Source organism: Herpailurus yagouaroundi, unplaced genomic scaffold, assembly GCF_014898765.1.
Source record: "Herpailurus yagouaroundi ecotype Mexico unplaced genomic scaffold, PumYag 191, whole genome shotgun sequence".
Taxonomy (NCBI): domain Eukaryota; kingdom Metazoa; phylum Chordata; class Mammalia; order Carnivora; family Felidae; genus Herpailurus; species Herpailurus yagouaroundi.
In genome coordinates this window covers 7,443,108-7,463,322 of record NW_024412422.1, presented here as the reverse complement: position 1 = coordinate 7,463,322, position 20,215 = coordinate 7,443,108, and the positions used below count along the sequence as shown (strand labels likewise).

At 37.3% G+C, this 20,215-nt stretch overlaps 1 protein-coding gene across 2 annotated transcripts in view; it reads right to left on the bottom strand.

The window, feature by feature from the left end:
- MED13L (mediator complex subunit 13L) overlaps positions 1 to 20,209 on the bottom strand; it is a 306,657-nt gene extending 286,448 nt beyond the window's left edge. The window contains exon 1 of one of the 2 annotated variants that reach the window (XM_040443794.1): positions 20,111 to 20,209. In XM_040443794.1, coding sequence (XP_040299728.1) covers positions 20,111 to 20,182 — 72 coding nt within the window. In that variant the 5' untranslated portion in view covers positions 20,183 to 20,209. The remainder of the gene's footprint in view (positions 1 to 20,110) is intronic. The other variant, XM_040443793.1, reaches the window with a different exon arrangement.
- Between the last annotated feature and the right edge of the window lie 6 nt (positions 20,210 to 20,215).

The window sequence follows — 20,215 nt, the reverse complement described above, 5'->3', positions numbered from 1 at the left end:
TCAACCTGTCAATTCTCCCCAATTTGATCTACAAATTCAATGAAATCACAATAAATCCCTGCAGGATCTTTCTGAAAACTTCACAGGTTGATTCTAAAACTTATATTGCAAAGTACCCAAAAGAGCCAAAATAATTTTGAAAAAGAACAAAGTTGGGAGAATTTGCCCAGATTTCAAGACATACTATAAAATTTCAGTAATCATGATATTGTGGTATTGGCATAAGAGACACATAAACCAAAGGGACAGAATACAGAATCCAGAAATAAACCTTTGCATAAACATAGACATACACAGACGCAATACATCCACTCGATTTATGACAAAGATGCCAAGGTAACGCAATGAGAAAAGCAGTCTTTTCAACAAATGATGCTAGAATTAGACACCTACATGCCAAAAGAACTTCAACCCATACCTCACTCCACACACACAAAAAATGAACTCAAAAGGGGCCACTTGATCACAGACCTAAACCTAACAAAACTGTAAAACTTCCGGGAGAAATCATGAGAGAAAATCTTTGTTACCTTGGAATCCCAATTAGAACTCTCATGTAACTGATGGAAATGTAAAATAGGACAACCACATTTTAAAACTTTAACAGTTCTTTATAAAGTGAAACCTATGTTTCCCACATGATTCAGCAACTATAATCCTATTTACAGAAAAAACAAAAAATCGGTCACACACAAAACCAGTGCATCAATGTTCATAAAAACCAATACATGGAAGAGTAGGCAAACTGGAATAGCAATACAAGAGATTACAACTTAGCATTAAAAAGGAATAACCTACTTAAGCAACAATAGGAAGAGGACACATACACTATATGATTCCCTTGATAAAAAAAAAAAAATCCATCCTAGATTTTTTTAACTCAGTCGGTTACATGTCCAACTCTTGATTTCGGCTCAGGTCATGATCTTGTGGTTCAAGGGATCGAGCCCTGCGTCTGGCTCTGTGCTGACGGCACAGGGCCTGCTTGGGATTCTCTCTCCCTCCCTCTGTCCCTCCCCCGCTCACATGCTAGCTCACTCACTCTCTCTCAAAATAAGTACACTTTAAAACAAAATCTAGAAAAGACAAAATGAATCTATAGTAATATATCAGTGGCTATCTAGAAATGGAGGGAAAGCATCACAGATGCTTTCTATTGTGATTTCAGTGGTGGTTTCACATAGGTATACATTTGTCAAAACTCATGAAACTATACTTACTTGCTTAAAATGGGTTCACTGTATTGTATGCAAAGATCAAATATTTATGTATTAATGGAAGAATTCATGAAAAAAATCTCTGAAAGAAAAAAAACCTATTTTTAATAAAGCCAAAACACCATCTTGCACATCTCCCAATGTAACTATGAATCTCTTTTAGAAAGTATGCAATGTTTTTGAAAAAATTATTGTCATGTCTAACTACATCAGAAAATGGTTAATGACTTATATTTATTAACCTTAACTAAAGGAGAACTCTTGTGAAATTTCTGGGAACTGAACTATTTAATGAAGTTCATTAGTGACATCAGGATGATTTCTTGCCCAAGTGCAGTACAGGCTAGAAACAGAAATTTCTGTCGTTTTCACTGTATAGCATTGTTAGGGCTGGCCAAACATGAAGGGCTCCTTCCTCCATAGTAAAATACAATCTGTATTACTGAGGCAAACAACACGCTTACTTAAAACTTTCCTGAGGTGAAGTATGGCCAGAGGCGTCATAAGAAACTTGGTGGAAGTTTCCTTAAAAACGAGGGACATTTCCTACTCCTTCCAAACTAGAATGCCACTATGATGACTAGAGTTTGAACAACTATCTTGGACAATATGCTACTTGTAATAGACTAAGGACAATGGAGTAGTAAGAGCAAGCCTGAGACACTTGATGACTGAGAAGCAAGCAAAGCCAGTTCTTAAGTGCCTGCCTCCAGGCCGCTCGTATATAAAAAAGAAATTAATTTTTACCTTGGTTAAGCTATTTGTCTATTTTTTTAATAAATATATGATCACGGTACTACAGTAAGTCATTTTTGATGTAAGCATTTGAGTAAATTAGCTTTTTATTTTTTAAAAACTAAAAGACTAATGAGATGATGGAAGTTTTCTTGAGACTACACAGTTACCTAGGTTTTCACCTTGCCCCCAAAATTGATCAAAACAATAAGCTACTCTACTTCCTCATTTTCCAAATGATTCCTCAATTTGGAATAAAGCAGTCTAAGAGAAAAGAACTCTCCCTATCTGTGGGAAGAAATTTTAAGCTGCATTATTACTCCATTAATCTCTGATGAAACTTAAAAAAAAATGTAAACTGTATCATCACTCCATTAATCTCAGGCAAATCTGCATGCTCCAGTGATTTCTACCTTCATGCTCGCTCTATATTATACGGTCTGCACTGTTAATTTTTAAAAGGCTCAGAAAAGAAAGAGACCAATAGTGCCTGGAATGGCTAGGAAGAGCTTCACAGAAGCCCTGCAAGGATTTAGACAGAAGAAAGAAGAGCACACAATGCAATGCACTGGGTAAGTGCATCCAGGCTGTGAAATCAGTTACAGCTCCATCACTTGCTGGTTGTGTGACATTGGTTAAATTAGTTAAAATTCGTGCCTTGGTTTTTTTATCTGACAAATGGGAACAGTACTACCTCATCAGGACCTTAAGGAGAAAATGCATGCAGCTGGCAAGCAGTTACAGTGCACTTTTAGAAACAGCACAAGCTCTAACAATGTATATAACATGTAAAGATCTGACTTGAAATACAGAGTCCTATTAGTGAATGACTGAAATTTTTAAATAGGAAAACAAAAAAGGCTTTTTAGAGATTAAATGCTTTTAAAAAATAAGAAAAGTCACAGAATACATATACTCATATGTATGAAAAGATGCTCATAACCTCATTAGAAATGAACAAACTGCAAAATCAAAATACTGAGATATCTCTTAGAGTGGAAAAACTTTAACTGATAAATTTCACTATAGGCAAGGATAGAAGAAATGCACATTTATGTACTGCCCACAGGAATGTAAACTAACATCTTTTTTTAAAATGTAGTTGTAACTATCAAAACTTAATGCATAACTATACTATTACAGAAGAAAAAATTGAACCAATGTTTCTCACAGCTTTTGCTTAAACAACAGTTCATCCATCCTATGATGCAGAATACCAACTGTTTTAAAAACACAGAAAAAAAATGAGGAAAAATCTTAAATTTGCTGACTTTAAAATATCTTCAATGTTAAGCAGAAAAGGCATGTTACAGGAAAAGCTGGAGGATTATCCCCCCTGACTTTTTAAACTACAAATTTGCCCTTCATAAACAGAATGCATAAACAGGTATAAGAGTGAATTAGAACTGATGGAACATGATATTAAGCTAAAAAAGCAAGTTACAGAAGAATACAGTATATTTCATTTATAAAAAGCTCAAAAGCGTACAAAACTACATATATGTACGTGCATACATACACACACATCCTAAGCATACATAATTAAAACTTTTTTAAAACTACAGAAAGATACACATACAATTCAGGATAACAGTTACCTCTGAAGGAAGAAGAAAAAATGGGAAGGAAAAGACACCACAGGACTTCGCAGGCAATAAAGTGTTCTTTTTCTAACTCTGGGTAGTAGGTATGTGGGTGTTCACTGTACCATGATTCTCTCTACCTTATATGTGATTTGTACATGCTACTTTTATCTACTCCGTATGTAATAAAAACAGTTTGAAATTGCATATGTATACAGGCACACAAACATATGCAAAAGAAAAAAGTCTGTAACGATAAAAATTAAACTACCAGTAGTCACCTCCCCATGGGGGTGGGGGAACCTTTTTGTTTTACTGTTTTATAGTACTGTCTGAATTTGAAACTACACAATTTTTAATTAAATTTATAAAATAAATTAAGACTTTTCCCTTAAAAGTATAAAATAATTACAAAAACTGTAACCACACGGAAAATGTGTGAGTGCGTTCAGCTGAATGAAAAACCATATTTATACTGCGATTACCTCTATGTACACAAAAAGGGAACATTAACAAGAATGGAAGAGCTGGGGTAAATCTGATCTAATGGACTGGCTTTCATTTTTTATAGTTTTAATTTCTTGGAAATTTCATTTCGTGGAAGTATTTCACTGGTACTACCTCACTCGGAGAGAAATTAAAGAAAGATGACAACTGCAAGAAAGCCACCTCTCCTCCTTCAGGGTAGCCAAGTGAAAAATCTACCCACATGGGAAGGCTGAATGAATGACAACCAACTGACAATGGAGAGCACACGCTGCGCCAGTAAGTGCACTCAAAACAACAGGAGAGGATCCCACCACACCAAGGAGATTACATCACAGAGCTCTGAAGTGCCGGCATACGTGTTAGCGCTCTCCCTGATCACTAGCACTGCCAGGTACAAGTGCAGCAGGACCTTGGGCAGAGGGAAGGCTCCGGAGCCCAGGGAGCCCAGGAACTGGGCTGAAGAGGGAAAGGGGTACGGAGGGACTGGCAGAGAGATGGAGGAAGGGAAATGTTCCCCATATGAGGTAAAAATAGGCCATGGCATTACAATCATACTCTCAATACCTACAAAAATACTGTACACTCCGAAAGCTAAGTGCTGAAGGAACAAAGAATAGAATGGTAGGAGTAAAACTCTAAAGGAATTCAAAGTTAGAATGAAGAAGAGGCACCAAAGATACACAGTTTTGAGTCTTTACAAAAATATCCTCTCTATTCTTTCCACTTTCCCAACTCCTACAAGTTGGCAATTTCCACAAAGCCAAGAAAAAAAACAGGGTTAAAAGTCCATTTCCTCCACCTACCAAAAATATCACCAATATGAAATATAAACAAAACCTTTAAATAAAAAACTCAAGGGGCGCCTGGGTGGCTCAGTCGGTGAAGCGTCCGACTTCAGCTCAGGTCGTGATCTCACAGTTCGTGGGTTCGAGCCCCGCGTTGGGCTCCAAGCTGATAGTGCAGAGCCTGGAGTCAGTCTCTCTCTCTCTCTCTCTCTCTCTCTCTCTCTCTCTCTCTCTCTGCCCCTCCCCTACTCACACTGTTTTGTTTTGTTTTGTTTTTTTTTCTTCTCTCTCTCTCAAAAAGAAAAAAAATGTAAAAAAAAAAAAAAAACTCAATGAAAACATCTCAAACAGATTTGCAGAGAAAACATGTAATCTGCTTCCTGAGTTTACCACTATCAAAAACAGAGGCTCGGGGCGCCTGGGTGGCGCAGTTGGTTAAGCGTCCGACTTCAGCCAGGTCACGATCTCGCGGTCCGTGAGTTCGAGCCCCACGTCGGGCTCTGGGCTGATGGCTCGAAGCCTGGAGCCTGTTTCCGATTCTGTGTCTCCCTCTCTCTCTGCCCCTCCCCCGTTCATGCTCTGTCTCTCTCTGTCCCAAAAATAAATAAACGTTGAAAAAAAAAAAATTTAAAAAAAAAAAAAAAAAGAAAAACAGAGGCTCTATGTAACAAACGCTATGTAATAGCCAATTGCTGTTAGGGTGCCTGCACCTCTATTTTCCTTCTTCCCATCAGGGTTTCTCCATGTCCATTCCGATCATCAAAATTTCATGAGCTCTTCCTCTACCAAAACATTAACTCCACTTCCAACCACCACCATCACCACCTACACCTCTCCAAAGGCCCTTTACCAACCACCCATCAGCCTTGACTTCTCCCTTCTTTCCTACTTTTTTCCTCCACCTCTCCTTTCTCTTATAAATCTCATTTTCAATTTAAGAAAGAAATCTTATAGGGGCGCCTGGGTGGCTCAGTCGGTTAAGCGTCCGACTTCAGCTCAGGTCACGATCACGCGGTCCGTGAGTTCGAGCCCCGCGTCGGGCTCTGGGCTGATGGCTCAGAGCCTGGAGCCTGCTTCCGATTCTGTGTCTCCCTCTCTCTCTGCCCCTTCCCCGTTCATGCTCTGTCTCTCTCTGTCTCAAAAATAAATTAACGTTAAAAAAAAATTAAAAAAAAAAAAAGAAAGAAATCTTATTCTCGCTGCCTCAAATCTTTTCTGGAAACAGCTTATAAATAATGTTTGTTTTTACCCTCTTTTCACAACCCCGGCCTTTTTTTGCCCTGAGCTCTGTCCATAATTAATTATAAAACTTTTGAGTTCTGTAGGACTTAACAGCAAGAACCCAGGCTCAGTGAATACTTTCATATACACATCCATGATCAAAGCATAAGTCTTCTGCTAACAACTAGAACATGGATGCTGCCAACTCTGCCTCTTTCTTTTACATATACAAGAATGCAAATGCCATAAAACCAAGAACACATCTGTTTGCCATTTGGTTCCTCTCCCAGGACATATGTAATTGGTCACCAAGTACTATCAATTGTACCTCCAAAATATTACTTGATTCCATTTCTTTCTCTCCATTCCTACTAGCCCTGTGTGATTTCTCATATCTAGCCTACTCTAAAAGCATTCCCTCTGCCTTTGATTTCTCCCTATTACAATCTACACTCCAAGAGTCCACATGAGTTTTCTATCTGAAACATAAATCTGATCATGTCATGAACCCCCTTAAAATCCTTCAGGTGTTCCCTAGGTGCATACAGAATAACCTTCCAGCTTCTTGACGTCATCCAATCTGACATCAAATATCACCTTTCAGTCCTGTCACCCATCTATAAAAGACTAGGCATTAGATAAAAAATAAGTATATTTAATGAAAGAATAATTTACAAGAAAGCCCAGAAATGTTGTATGACTTATTATTTATGTAATTGACAAACTTATTCATCTTAACCATATAATATTAGTACTGAGCTCAAACTTTTACAAAATAAAGGTCTTTTCTTTTTTAATCACTGCTCTTTTTAAAATTTTTTTAATATTTATTTATTTTTGAGAGAGAGAGAGCGCGAGCAGGGGATGGGCAGAGAGAGGAGACACAGAAGCCGAAGCAGGATCCAGGCTCTGAGCTGTCAGCACAGAGCCTGACGTGGGGCTCTAACTCAGGAACCACAAGATCAATGACCTGAGCCGAAGTCGGACGCTTAACCAACTGAGCCACCCAGGCGCCCCAAATAGTTAAAGGTCTATCCCTATCATTTATTAAAACTGGGTTGAGTAGTTTAACACATTTCTATTTTCAATTCCAATATTAAAATGTAAGGTGGATCACAAGGAATCTAAATCAATAATTTTCTAAAATAAGTGTTAACATTTATTACCAAATTTCTCACAGTTTTCTTCTGGAAAGTGTTAAATTCAGCTTTTTGGGTTAAAAAGTGCATCACACCTACCGTATGAGAAAGCCTGGCAACAAAAATCAAAGCTCCTTTAGAAGTAAGTGTCTACCTTTGTGAGTTTCGTTCATTTTTTCCACCTAGAATATTTCTTGAGATTACCAAATAAACTACCAAAATAAGCTATTTATCCTAACAGATTCATTAGAAAACTTTCCTAAAAACAGTATTTCTTTTTCAAATCAAATTCATAAAATTTACTAAAGAAGTCAGTTTATTAGCTTACACATATCAAAGTATGAGTTCTCATGAGAACCATTCCACTGTTTAATTAAATGTTACAGGATCTTGCAGACAGATTCAAGAATAGCACCATCTGTCTGGGTTACAAAGCTCAGTTTCACCATGGTATCACCAAACAGCAACAAAATATCATTTTCGTACATATCTCTCTCAAGTACTTTATAGACAACTAATGAGTTTAATCTATTTGGGATCAAGACAGTTGATTCAATCCAAGCAGATGATTACACTTTGTATATAAACCAATATACTTTGAAAAAACTTTTTAGCAACTAAAGTTTAGTTAAAAACTTACATTTCAAAAGATAAATATTTATGGCCTTCAGCAGCTGAGATGTGGATTTATGCTCTGGTGTAACTTCTAAATGTTAAACTGCTAAGGTCTTTTACAAATTTGTAAAATTAAAAAGTGCCTGTTGTTGTTGAGAATAATTATCATGGAAGTAAATTTTCCCAAAATATCTGTAACTCTGGGATTATAACACCCTATTTTGACAGGATTAATTCCTTTTTGTTGATGTGAAAAGAACTTAAAAGAGAATAATAAACTCATCCATGTTATCTGAAAACCATAAAAACAAAGCTGAGAAAGTTTTCATTACATTCCTGAAACCAAAAATAGAAAACACTTGCCACTGTAACTTTTAATCTAAGAAACTAACACAGGCATGACAGTTATAGTTAAAATATCCTCTCCACCTCCCCTCCACTGAATACTACGGCAGACCACAATAAAGTGAAATCCTAAATACACATGAGTGCCATGTCCTAATCTTCACCAGTGGAAGGACTGCTGAAAGAGCATTTCTGGAATATACAATGGCTTACTAGGTAGTCTCAGATGCATAAAGCAACAGGAAAAGGCAAAGGTAAAAACTTTGGTCTCAGAGACCACTTTCTGTGAAAATCTTAAAAGATTATCTCAACAGGATACTTTTACTCATTGCAGGCCTCTCTTCATGATCACTTCAGTTTCACTAAAAATGGACCTCAGGAAGACATCTGACATTTGCCAGACAGACAGAGGGCAATTCTACTCAACTCTACTCCCCCTTCAGGATAATTTGCCTTGATCCCCAAAAAGCAAAAATCCCACCTCCACTTAATTTGTCCCAGTATCTAGTCTTACCAATCAATGTACCACTAAAGCCATCTTCATTGAAACTGTCTGGAAAAAAAAAAAAAAACCAAAAACATTGAAACACTAGACTTAGAACCTGGGAGGCAAATGTACACAAGCAAGGAAGAAATTCTCAGCACACATCTACAATGTATGTATGCCAATATATCCAAAAGTAGAGTTCTTCCTAGGGTTTCTGTTCATCATCCATGAACCCCACCATAAGTACTAAGCTGCTGACTTGGGCAACAATTTAGAGCGAAAAGCAGAACACAGTAAATTACACAGAAAGAAGACACTGACCAAAGAAGCATCCTTTAAAATAAGATTTTCTAGAGTGGCTGACTAAACTCTAAAAGCAACTGCAAAGGAAAAGGACCAAAAAAATACTGGACAACAGCACTGGTATTTGATCCATTTCAAGGAGGCTTACTTTGAAGAGCACCTCTCATTTGGGCAGATGTGTGTGGGTTCTGGTATGGCTAGCTCAGAATCAGTTTTATAATTTTGAAGTACACAACTTAAGAAAATAACATCTGACCTACCTAAAAATGACCAGTAAATGAAAATTTAAAAATAAAGATGGCTGACTGCAACAAGCACATCAAGTAACATGCAAAATGTTTAGCTAAAACCTTATTTTAACTTATTCAGGCTCAAACTGAATATATTTAATCTTTGAATATAAAAAGCACTCGGGGCGCCTGGGTGGCTCAGTCGGTTGAGCATCCAACTTCGGCTCAGGTCAGGATCTCGCAGTTCCTGAGTTTGAGCCCCGCTTTGGGCTCTGTGCTGACAGCTCAGAGCCTGGAGCCTGTTTCAGATTCTGTGTCTCCCTCTCTCTGCCCCTCCCCCGCTCACACTCTTGTCTCTCAAAAATGAATAAACATTAAAAAAATTAAAAAATTTAAAAAAGGCACTCAAGCTACAACTGAGATTGTCCCCACTTCCTTCACACATATTCATTTCCTGTATCTGCATCTTTTATTTGAGATGTTTTACTCTTTTCCAGCGCTAACCCTACCCATCGCTGGGGTTCTTGATAACCATCTCCAGCCAGATAACCATCTCCTTTCATCAATTAACAACTGTTCTTTTACCTTCCACCTTTCTTTCGGCCTCTCCACTATTGTTGCTTCCAAGTCCACAAACATATGAGGCTCTCACATTCTAAAACATTTCCTTCAACAGGGCACCTCAGTGGCTCAGTCCGTTAAGCATCGGACTTCAGCTCAGGTCACGATCTTGCTGTTCGTGAGTACGAGCCCCGCATCAGGCTCTGTGCTGACGGCTCAGAGCCTGGAGCCTGCCTCTGATCCTGTGTCTCCCTCTCTCTCTGCCCACCCCCCTCAAAAATAAACATTAAAAATTTTTTTTAAATCCACCTTTCAATCTCTTACCCTCCCCACTCCCACATCCCTGCTTATTTCACGATGAAGCTTCTTTGGCTGAAAAGTGTACCATCCATTCATTCCACAACCCACTAGAATCCAGATTCTATCCTCAACAGTCAAATGTAACAATTTCAATTGAGTACCAAGCCATCCCAACAGCAAACTTCCTCATCTTTCACTCCTTACCTCTTCCCTTCAAGGTCTACCACAATTGTCTCTGAAAATCACGACTATTCTCTTAATTTTTACTGCACAGAAAGCAAATTATAGTCTACTTTAAAGTACATATAATACATACATTCATGACTTACATGACTAGGCTTCATCAGAAGTAATCCTGGGCCAAAATCTAATTCGTTTTAAATTTAAAGAGGGATGGGTTACACAGTTCAACAATTCTAGTTTGTCGATGTAAGAGAGCAATCCTAGAAAGGCTTTTAGACACGTTATTAAATGCAATACCGTTTAAGACACTTGTTTCTCCTCAATTCATTTCTCCTAAGTTTCTATACCGTCTTGGATTATCTCCCGCTTTTAGTTTCATATCCCATCTGCTCACTTCAGATTCACGTCTGTCCAGTTTCTGAAATATTTGTCACTTTAGTCATTAGCATTTTGCGTAATATAGCACTGTTTTTTTTAAAGTTCAGAACTGATTTTAGAAAACTGATTATTTTAACATCACCATTTCTTAATTCAAATTGGCCTGCCCACACTTCAAATTTTCCACCTAACAAAAATTAGATGTCAGTAAGTTTTGTAATTTTTTAAAAGGAAACCAAGAACCAAGACCATGAATTAGAAGTACTCTCTACATGCCACTTCAGCACATATTCTCGAGGACAGACTCCGAGTTGTCGCCTGAACTTCCAAAGAACGTCCTTTCCGTTCCTCTCTAGCAATACTGTCAAGATCCAGTTTAAAACTCCCCTTCTAAGTTTTTCTGGTACAAGGTCAACGGTGTTCTTCCTCTGCACTCACCACACAGCATCTTAGAAATTAAACAGCACATGCAGGTCTTCTTCCCCACATATCAGAGCAATCATTAGCCCTTTTGCGAGCCCAAGCCAGATTTCAATCATCACTGATGTATACACATCATCAAAAAATGAGTTCTGTAAGTCCCAAATTTCTGAGACGTAACATAGGAGAAATTAACATTTCTAAATTCTAGTGTATTGGCTGCCCATCCAATCAACCCCCATTCTCTTTTTCATTCCATTGGGGCTCAGAAGCCCTCATTTACCAAACTCTAGTGGTGAGTGAAGGAGAAAAGGCAAGGAAAGAAGCTGAAGGACAAAGAAATACGAAATCTTTTCCTGATGACATCACAGGACCTGTGGAACTTTATTCTCAAAGTTTATGTGAAAGTATATCAAAGAGGAAGCAGCAACAGATCCCTACAGGAAGGGAAAATTCTTCCCATGGGTCGGGCGGGGCCATCTGCACCTCTCAACACCCTCCTCAAGCCTCTATCCGATAGCAATCCTCTCTCCAAGGCCTAGAAAAGGGTCTAGCTGCGGGGCGGTCCTCACTCCCCCTCTGCCTGGGGCCAAGAAGGGCTTTTTAGGGAGTGCCTGCTCTGACTGTCAGCACTGCACAGAGGAACCGTACTCCTGACATTCTAAATAGGAACAATAAATATAAGTTCATTCCCATAAAAATGCTGCCATAAATAACACGAGTAATCAAGTACACTACAACATGAATAAGCTAACGATCATTTGCAGCAACAGAAGATTAAGTTTTTACACGGGGGGGGGGGGGAACTCAGAAATTAACTTTTTCTGATATTTTAGAATGCTGAAGAACACCTCATATGTAAAATTTTACACCTCTGGACAAAAACTTTGGACACTTATTCATATTCAACTTACTAATACAAAAACTACAGTTGGGGGTAGGGGAATTCACTCCTTCAACAAGGTCTAAACAATATTTTTAGATGTTGCTGCACTATTAAATGGAAAATAGAAATTAGCCAGTAGTTGAAAATATATACTTTGTTCAAAACATAGTAAGGGTTGTGACATGTTTGTCAGACTAAAACATGATTTAGTCTTTAAGAAGAAAAAGATATTTATTGAGTACTATTTCTGACATTCCCTGAGACAAATCTCAAAATGTTAATAGAACTCCTATTTAAAGTTCAAAGAGCACTCTGGAGCTGCCAAGGAATTAATAGCTTAAACTACCAAGTAAGAGCCACAGTTCAATTTCTAGGCTTAGCCAGTCATAGCTTAGGGTTGGTACAGCAAAATCATTCAGCATATTAAAGACACACGACACAACTGTGAATCATATATACATGTGAAAACCTGGAACGTTCAAAGACAAATTTCAAGTTTTTATTCTCAATAGTGGCTTATTTATGAGGAAAGACACAAGAACAATTTAATCTTCTGCTCCCCCAAAACAAGGACAAATACAACATAACTGCCATACCTAAAACAACTAATTTGGCCATTCCAATTTCCTAGTGAACTGCCTAGGGCTACTCTCTGACTTGTTATTTGTTATAAGTCTCTTCCTATTAAAGGACATTATCTACTCTTTCCTTAAAAGGTACCCAAAATGATTTTTCATACTTCCTGCCCACCATATTTCCATCAAGTTTATAGACTGAGAAACTGAGGCACATAACCATCATGCGACCAACCTGATCAGACTAATTAGTCACTAATAAAAAATGTGAATACCACTCAACTTTCCCCGATACCATCCACTGTCCATTTTACTGGACTCATCAAAGGGAATCCTAAAATGAAGGTTGAGCAAAAGCCCTCCTTTAGAGCTTAAAGAACAAAAATGAAGAAATTCTGATCAAGCCCCAAACAAAATCACTAACAGGTTCCAAAATTGACAGGTTGCCTACCACACTCCAGAAAACTAAATACTGACTTCCTATTCCTCTGAGGTATGAAAAGCACACATCTCTCGATCAGATGTGGAATTCTCTTCAAAAACCATTAGAACTCATCTAAAATATTACCAAGCCACAGTACATACAGCCTAGGTAACATATATTCAGAATACAGAGCTAAAAATCTAAGTTCAAAGAAAAAATAACATACTTAGGATCAGGACCTAAATGAGCAATGAGAACTCTCTTAGGAATAAAAGAGAGTAATGTCCATTAATTCATTCATTTAATGAATAAAGAGCGCCCAACTATAAAGAGAATGCCAGCATGACTTAGACAGGGTCACTGCCCTACAAAACCTCAGGTGCGTATCAGAGATGCATAGAAGAAGGTTCATATAAGGAGCAAGAGGAACTAGTTTGGCCAGTGAGAGTCAGGGAAAGCTTCACAGAGGAGGTGACATCTGACCTACTTAAAAGATGAGTAGGACTGTGCCAGGCGTGTACAGACTCACAAAAACAAACAAACAAACAAACAACTAGGAGCTGATTCCTGAGTTAGATATACACATGTTTTTCCTTACTTCTCTTTAGGACATTAAAATTCAATCATGAGAATTGCCAACACAAAATGTTTTTTCACACCAATTATACTCTTTTGAATACTTTACTTATTAGCTCTCAAATTAAACCCAGATGGATTTAATCATCTTTCCTATTTAATGAAATAATGTAGGACTCTATGAGGAAGCTCCATGTGTCTTACACAAAAATACTTCCTCAGAAACCTGTCAACTGGGGGAACTTGTCTTTAGGGGAAAAAACTGTAACAGTTTTCATGTAATTTAATACCTTTTAGATGATCAACCTTTTAAATTTCCACTCAATATTTAAAAATTCTATTCACAATTCTGTATCTTATACATATTGCATATTTTACATATTTCCTCAAATTTAAATATCAAATGTCTTAAATATATCCAATTAATGCAATGACTCAGAACAAATTACAATTTAATTATTAAAGAGATCTAATGATAAATGAGAAAAGAATATTTACCTGCAAGTTTACCTAATTCTTTTTATCTTCCCCTTTCCATTTTTTAAGTCAAAGTTACAAATCAGAACTACACAAAATAAAGACATAAATGAAATTTTAATATAATCAACTCAGGACGCTCCTTTAACAGTAATGGAATTTCGCCGTACTGGAAAAGTACAAAATGTAGAAAGCTGTCAACCAGGGCTCTGTGCTATTTCACAGTAGCAAAAATATGGTTTTAGTAAGATTCTACCACAATTCACCTAGAATTAGAAAATAAACATTCAGAAATATACATAATAAACCAGAGTACAGAGATGACAATGACCTAACATTTTCCCTTGGGCACAAGTGATCTCCTAATTCTCATCTAGAAAGAAAGGGGGGGGGGGGGGGAAGTCACCTTTCCTATTTTTTTCCAGACTAGAATCCAAATGTACTCTGAAAGACATTTTATTAGCTTAAAAAAGGAAAACAACTCTGTTCCAACAAACCTAACTAAAGCATGCTAATATAAATGCAAGCGAAACAGGAGTTCCTCAAAGAACACTATGATAGCCAATTTATGGGGGTAAAAATCTAGTTTATACTGAATGAGTTTTACTAGTAAAGAACAAAACATTGTAGTAGAGTAAGGGAACTGTCTGAAACACCAACTGCAACATTTTAAAACTTTTTATATCAACTAAAGAAAGGACAGAAAACTATGTTGATGTACATAAGTGACTTTATACTAAACAAAAATTGGGCACACATACATATTTCATTCATGTAAATGAGTCTGAATTTACAATTCCTCGTTTATGTTAATATTTACCAAGATTAATGGAAAATCATCTCCCCTATGTAATGAAGTGAATTCCCCCAACAGAACAAAGCTAACACCTTCAAATCTTTCAAATAAACAATGAAAGCACATACTATAAAAGGAAATTATCTGAACAGGATCAGAAAGAAGTTAAATGATTCAAGAGGGGAAAAGAGTCCTAAATTCCAAGAACACATTACAAATATTGATTCATTAATTCCAAAACTCTAAGCAAGTCCTATGAAACAAATGTGCATGCGTGCCTGTGTGCATGAGTGTTTGTGAATTTTTTTAATTATACCCCACAGCACATTCTCAGGCTACCTAATTACCTCACTTTGCAATGCATTAAATGTTACTTCTCAAAATAGGAATGTTTATAAAATAACAAAATAGAAATTGTGGTGGTCACCACCACACAACAGTTTTTAAAACAGATGAGCACACATTTTAAACAAACAACACTGATATCAATGTTGCAGAAATTCTTTTTCTCAATTTTTAATAAGTATCTGCAATGCACATTTCAGTAATAATACCCAACATTCAACCCTATTATTAATTTTTCGCAACTTTGTGTACTCTCTCTCACTGGCTAGCTTCTATGAAATAAACATACTACCCACTTCCGGGGGGGGAAACACATCAGTACCTTCTACTACTGAAGGAGGGACCATTATTATTCTCTTGTATCAAAAATAAGTCATTTCAGAAAAATAGTCTATCTCTGAATCAAACTTGGAGAGACAACTGTATTAACTGTTCATTAAAAAAAAAAAATACAGATAAGCAATCTTTTTACTATTTACATTGAGTTTCAACTCAATTTTAAATAATCTGACAAACATAACTACAGAATGTACTTATCTTTTGCAAATGGTTTTCTTAATCTCTAGCATATAGTACAAACTGGTGACAGAGTATCTTCTTTATTAATCTCAAGAGTAGAGATCTCTGAAAGTGTTTGATGAATACAATTAACTCACAATTAACGAGGCCAAATTAGCCAGTGAACAAAAGAGATGAATCCATTTTTCCATACCTAATTAATATAATCCACTACTATAACTTAATGTTAGTTAAAGGAATGCCTTGAGATTTTTTTTTTTTTCAAATAAATACCTAATACAATTATGGAAAAAAATGACCAAAACACTCCAAAGAAAATGCTAAGCTATATAAGCACCTGGGATAAACTCAATAAACACTTACAGTCCTAAAGGCACCCTCAGGCCTTTATTCTCACAAAGAAGAAAAGAGTCCCAACCTAACTTCCTCTCACTGAGTAACACAGCAACATTACTTTGTAGCATACAAGTCTTAGGTACATTTTCTCTTTAAAATTATGAACTCATCACACGTACAAATGGCTCTTTAAAACGGTCCAGTAAACTGCTACACTATGCCTTAAATTGCTGTCTATTATGCACTTAAAAATATTTACTAGCAATTGGAGGTTAATATGGCAACTATTACCGGGTGGCAATTATTGCTATTAAAAATATATAAATACTGTTAACACCATGTGCTACTAACAACAAAATGCTGAACAGAAAACATAAATTAGCAAATTATAAATATTTTCATTAAAGAAAATAAACCATCATGAAAAAAAATGCTTTAAGTTTAAATACTAAAATTGGCAACTGCGATGAAAAAATACACTGTGTATATATATTTTGGCACTTGAGAAGATGAGAGAAATCATTCCCTTTTCCTCATTTTCTACTCCCAGTCCTCCCTATTTGGTTCTAGCAAGAGATCCCAAAGTTTCTATACTTAGAACTATCTTCCCTCTCTGCAAAAAAAATAAATCTCTTAAGAAAAAAGAAAGCAGGTCAACAACGGATTACCTTAAAGCTTCAAATACAAAAGTAATGGTCCTTCACAGGAATTATGTACTGATATGTATATGTGTGTTTCAACTCAGGGAGGGAGAATTTGATATCATCACCTAATTACCCCCTAGTCAGGAAGGTTCTAAGCAAATAAAACAACGTGAATGTGGAACATAAACCTAAGAGTTAAATAAATCACCGCAACTCAAAGAGTATAAACTTAAATCTAGTTAAAGAACACAAAATCACTTTCCTCCATATGATCTCAATAGAGAAACAAAACTAAAGATATATTTGTATCTGGAAATTATGTCTTCCCTCAAAAGTGAGTTGACACAGCATAGGGTGCACCGTTACACTTTCCAAAAAGGCAGATTTAACACACTTAACTGAATTAAAACTGAGTGAATATGGAACAAGGGTCGCCCGAAATGTGATGGACAGCATGAGAAAACAGTTTTGAGTCACAAAGGTAACAGCAAGGCCTGCATTTAATGCAGCAGTTACAAATCTCACAATGTTAGGAATAAGAAACACACACAATGACCCATATCACATAAACACAATGGCATTTTTCACATGTTAGGAAATGGGGGTGGGTGACAGAAAATCTGGGAAATCTGATGCCATGCAGTAGAAAATCAGAAAGCAAAACAAGAACAAAAATCTAAAGGCAGTTGATTGCACAACTTTTGCTAAGCTATAATGAATACTTCAAGGTAATAGAAAGTGGGTGGATCATTAGTGTGGTACAGAACTTTAATCTCTAGTTTATATTTCAATCCACATTAACATGAGTATCTAAGTAAATTCTCTATAAACAATACTTTTCTCTGCTCAAAAAAAGTGCAAACCAAAAAGAAAAAAAAAGCATGCTATTACTAAGCACATAAGAGTTCTTGTAGTACACGCTTTCTTTTAAACAAGAGATAATTTTATCTCCTTTGGAATTAACTATTCTATACAATGTACTTTAGATAATACATTTTTAATATACTAGGTTGCTACTGTATCTAATTTTCAAGGAAAACTCTTCATGTGGAATGAGCAAAAATTTACATTATCAGCAGTTTTTTAACTGATTCTGTATTTAAAAAAACATAGCACCTTATGCACCCTCCACATACAGGAGAATGTAGACAATTTTATAGACTTTAAAAAAAAAAGGCCAACCCATGCATTTCTTCAGTTCTGCATTTCAAAGTTGCCACCTAATGAGTAATTTTGCATATGTGTGTATGTGTGTGTATTTTTTTTCCCCAAAACTCAATTATTCCTGGTTTTAAAAGGTTCAGGAGAGAAATAGCCAAAGCACAAACCTTTAGTCAGTCATAAAACACAAAATCCTCTCCTATAAAATTGTTTGTTCCTCCAAAAGAATCTAAAGCATCTTATCTCTTTAACATTATCATCTGTACTTAAGCTTTTGGGGGGGGGGAGGGGAACATAAAAGGTATGATATATCCTAAAGGCTGGCTACACATATAATACAGTTTCACTGGTCTAAAATATCTGCTGTATATAAATTAGCCACATATACACAAGCCATTACCAGTCAGAATGATATACGGTAATTTCGGGGCTCTCTCGTCACTAATATTGGTCTACTTGGTTATTTTAATTACCTGTTAAAGTGTCAATGTGGTCTCCAGCCACCAAACAAAAACCATTTTAAATACCCCTTAATCAATATGTTTGCTAATCTATTAAAGTCTCTGAATCTGACTGATACTAAATGATATACTCGGGGAGAGAAAAGAGGCAAAATGAATTCCATTCCCATATGTCAAAAGATCAAGGGAAAATTATCACAGTGCAAAGAGGAAGAATTGCAACTTATAATTGAATTTTAAGACTAAATATCTAAATAAAAATGTTGGAAGAAAAAAAGTGACCTGATCTATACTATAATGAAAGCTATGTCATTAGATACCATGTCATTCTTTGTAGGTAAAAATCATGTGTTTTGATATTTTTTTATCTGCATAAGGAAATATTTAGAAAATAACACTTCCATTTGAAAAGTTGGCAAGAATTTGTATTTCCCCACTAGTCTCAAAGAAAAAAAAAAAAAAAAGCATGTATGCTACCCATAATTAAATGTAACTAATTACAATTTGAACACTAAATTATTTATCCAGTGTAATTGTAAACAAGGATTAACAGGAAATAATGCTTCTATCTTCTGCAGAGGTTATAGAAAACAATTTCCAAAATGCATGCTCTCCAAATGCAGGCCCCCTAAAAAGGGTACATAACTTAAAATAAGTTGGTTGTTTTTTTTTAAGGCTAAATTAAACAAACCGTTCAGCCAATTTTCCAATTATATTCTACGCTCGAAACATAATTGCCTTACATCTGTTTACAAATCTTTGCTCAATATTTAAACAAATTCGTAGTCTCCCGGGCACATAGCTATACATACAGTAACTCATGCACAAAGCACATATTTAAAGACCACGCACTGCAATTATTAGCCTAAACGCCAGGTTTAACAAGGTGAATGTTTTCAGAGCTAGGTAATACGACCCAATAAAAAGCAAAGATGGCATTTACCACCAAATGTCACCGCCACCGCCAGGAAAAGAGTTGCTGGAGCCCTATACGTTTTTAATTTCGATGAATCTAGACGTCGTCGTCGGATGCCAGGCTTCCAGGAGAACAATTGACACCCTAACTGCTTCAAGATTAAGGCAGCCGATTTCAAATCCGAAGGAAAAGTTGTCAATTATCAGAGAGAGAGCGCGAGAGAGGCGAAGGCAGATAAAAGCGATGTTATCAAACCGCCCAGCTTGTTGCTTTTGTGTGTGTGTGTGGATTCGTTGTTAGGATAGAGAAAACAGTTTTTAAAAGACACAGGAGGAGAGAAAGAAGAAAAAGCCTTCTCCACCTTCCGTCGGCTCGGTGCAATGGCTTTACGGCTCTCCAGCGTAGTAAGCCCCGAGAGGCAGGCGGCTGTCGATGTTTACAATCGCGGGAGCTTCGGGTGCAAGAGTCCTTTACTGACACAATCGCATTCAATCAACTGTTTTCGGGCAAAATTGCAGGTGTCATTATGGAATTAAAAAAAAAAAAATTCAAAAGGCAGGCGGGCGGGCGGGCAGCCGATCCGACAAGAGGGGAAAAGGCTGCTTATCGCGGGCGCGGGCAGCACAAGGCAAAGCCTTCCACATTTAGGTAAAAAAAAAAAAAAAAAAACGGGGGAAGAGGGGAGGGGAAGGGGGGTGTGATGGCAACAGAGGGTGGGCGTTCGAAGTGCGACCCAGAATCCGCAGCTTTGAGACTTCCACATGCAAATTCCACGCCGAGCGCCGCGCTCACAAATGATTTTTAAAGAGCCAAATAAACACTGGATGGGATCCAAGGCGAGGGAGAGACGATCCAAAAGGGGGAGAATCGGCGAGAGGCGAACGGCGGGGAGAGACGAGGGAGGGGCGAAGTCCCGGCGGCGGGAGGAGAAAGTTGGTCGGCGGCGGAGGTCGGGGACCCCCCCCCCCAGCTCAGCCCCCCTCCCCGCAGCCCGGCTACTCACCAGCGAGAAGAGGTTGGAGTGACAATCCTCCAGGCTCGCCCCGTTCGCCACCCAGTTCGCTGCCGCAGTCATGATCCTCCGCGAGCCCGGCCGCCAGAGCGGGGC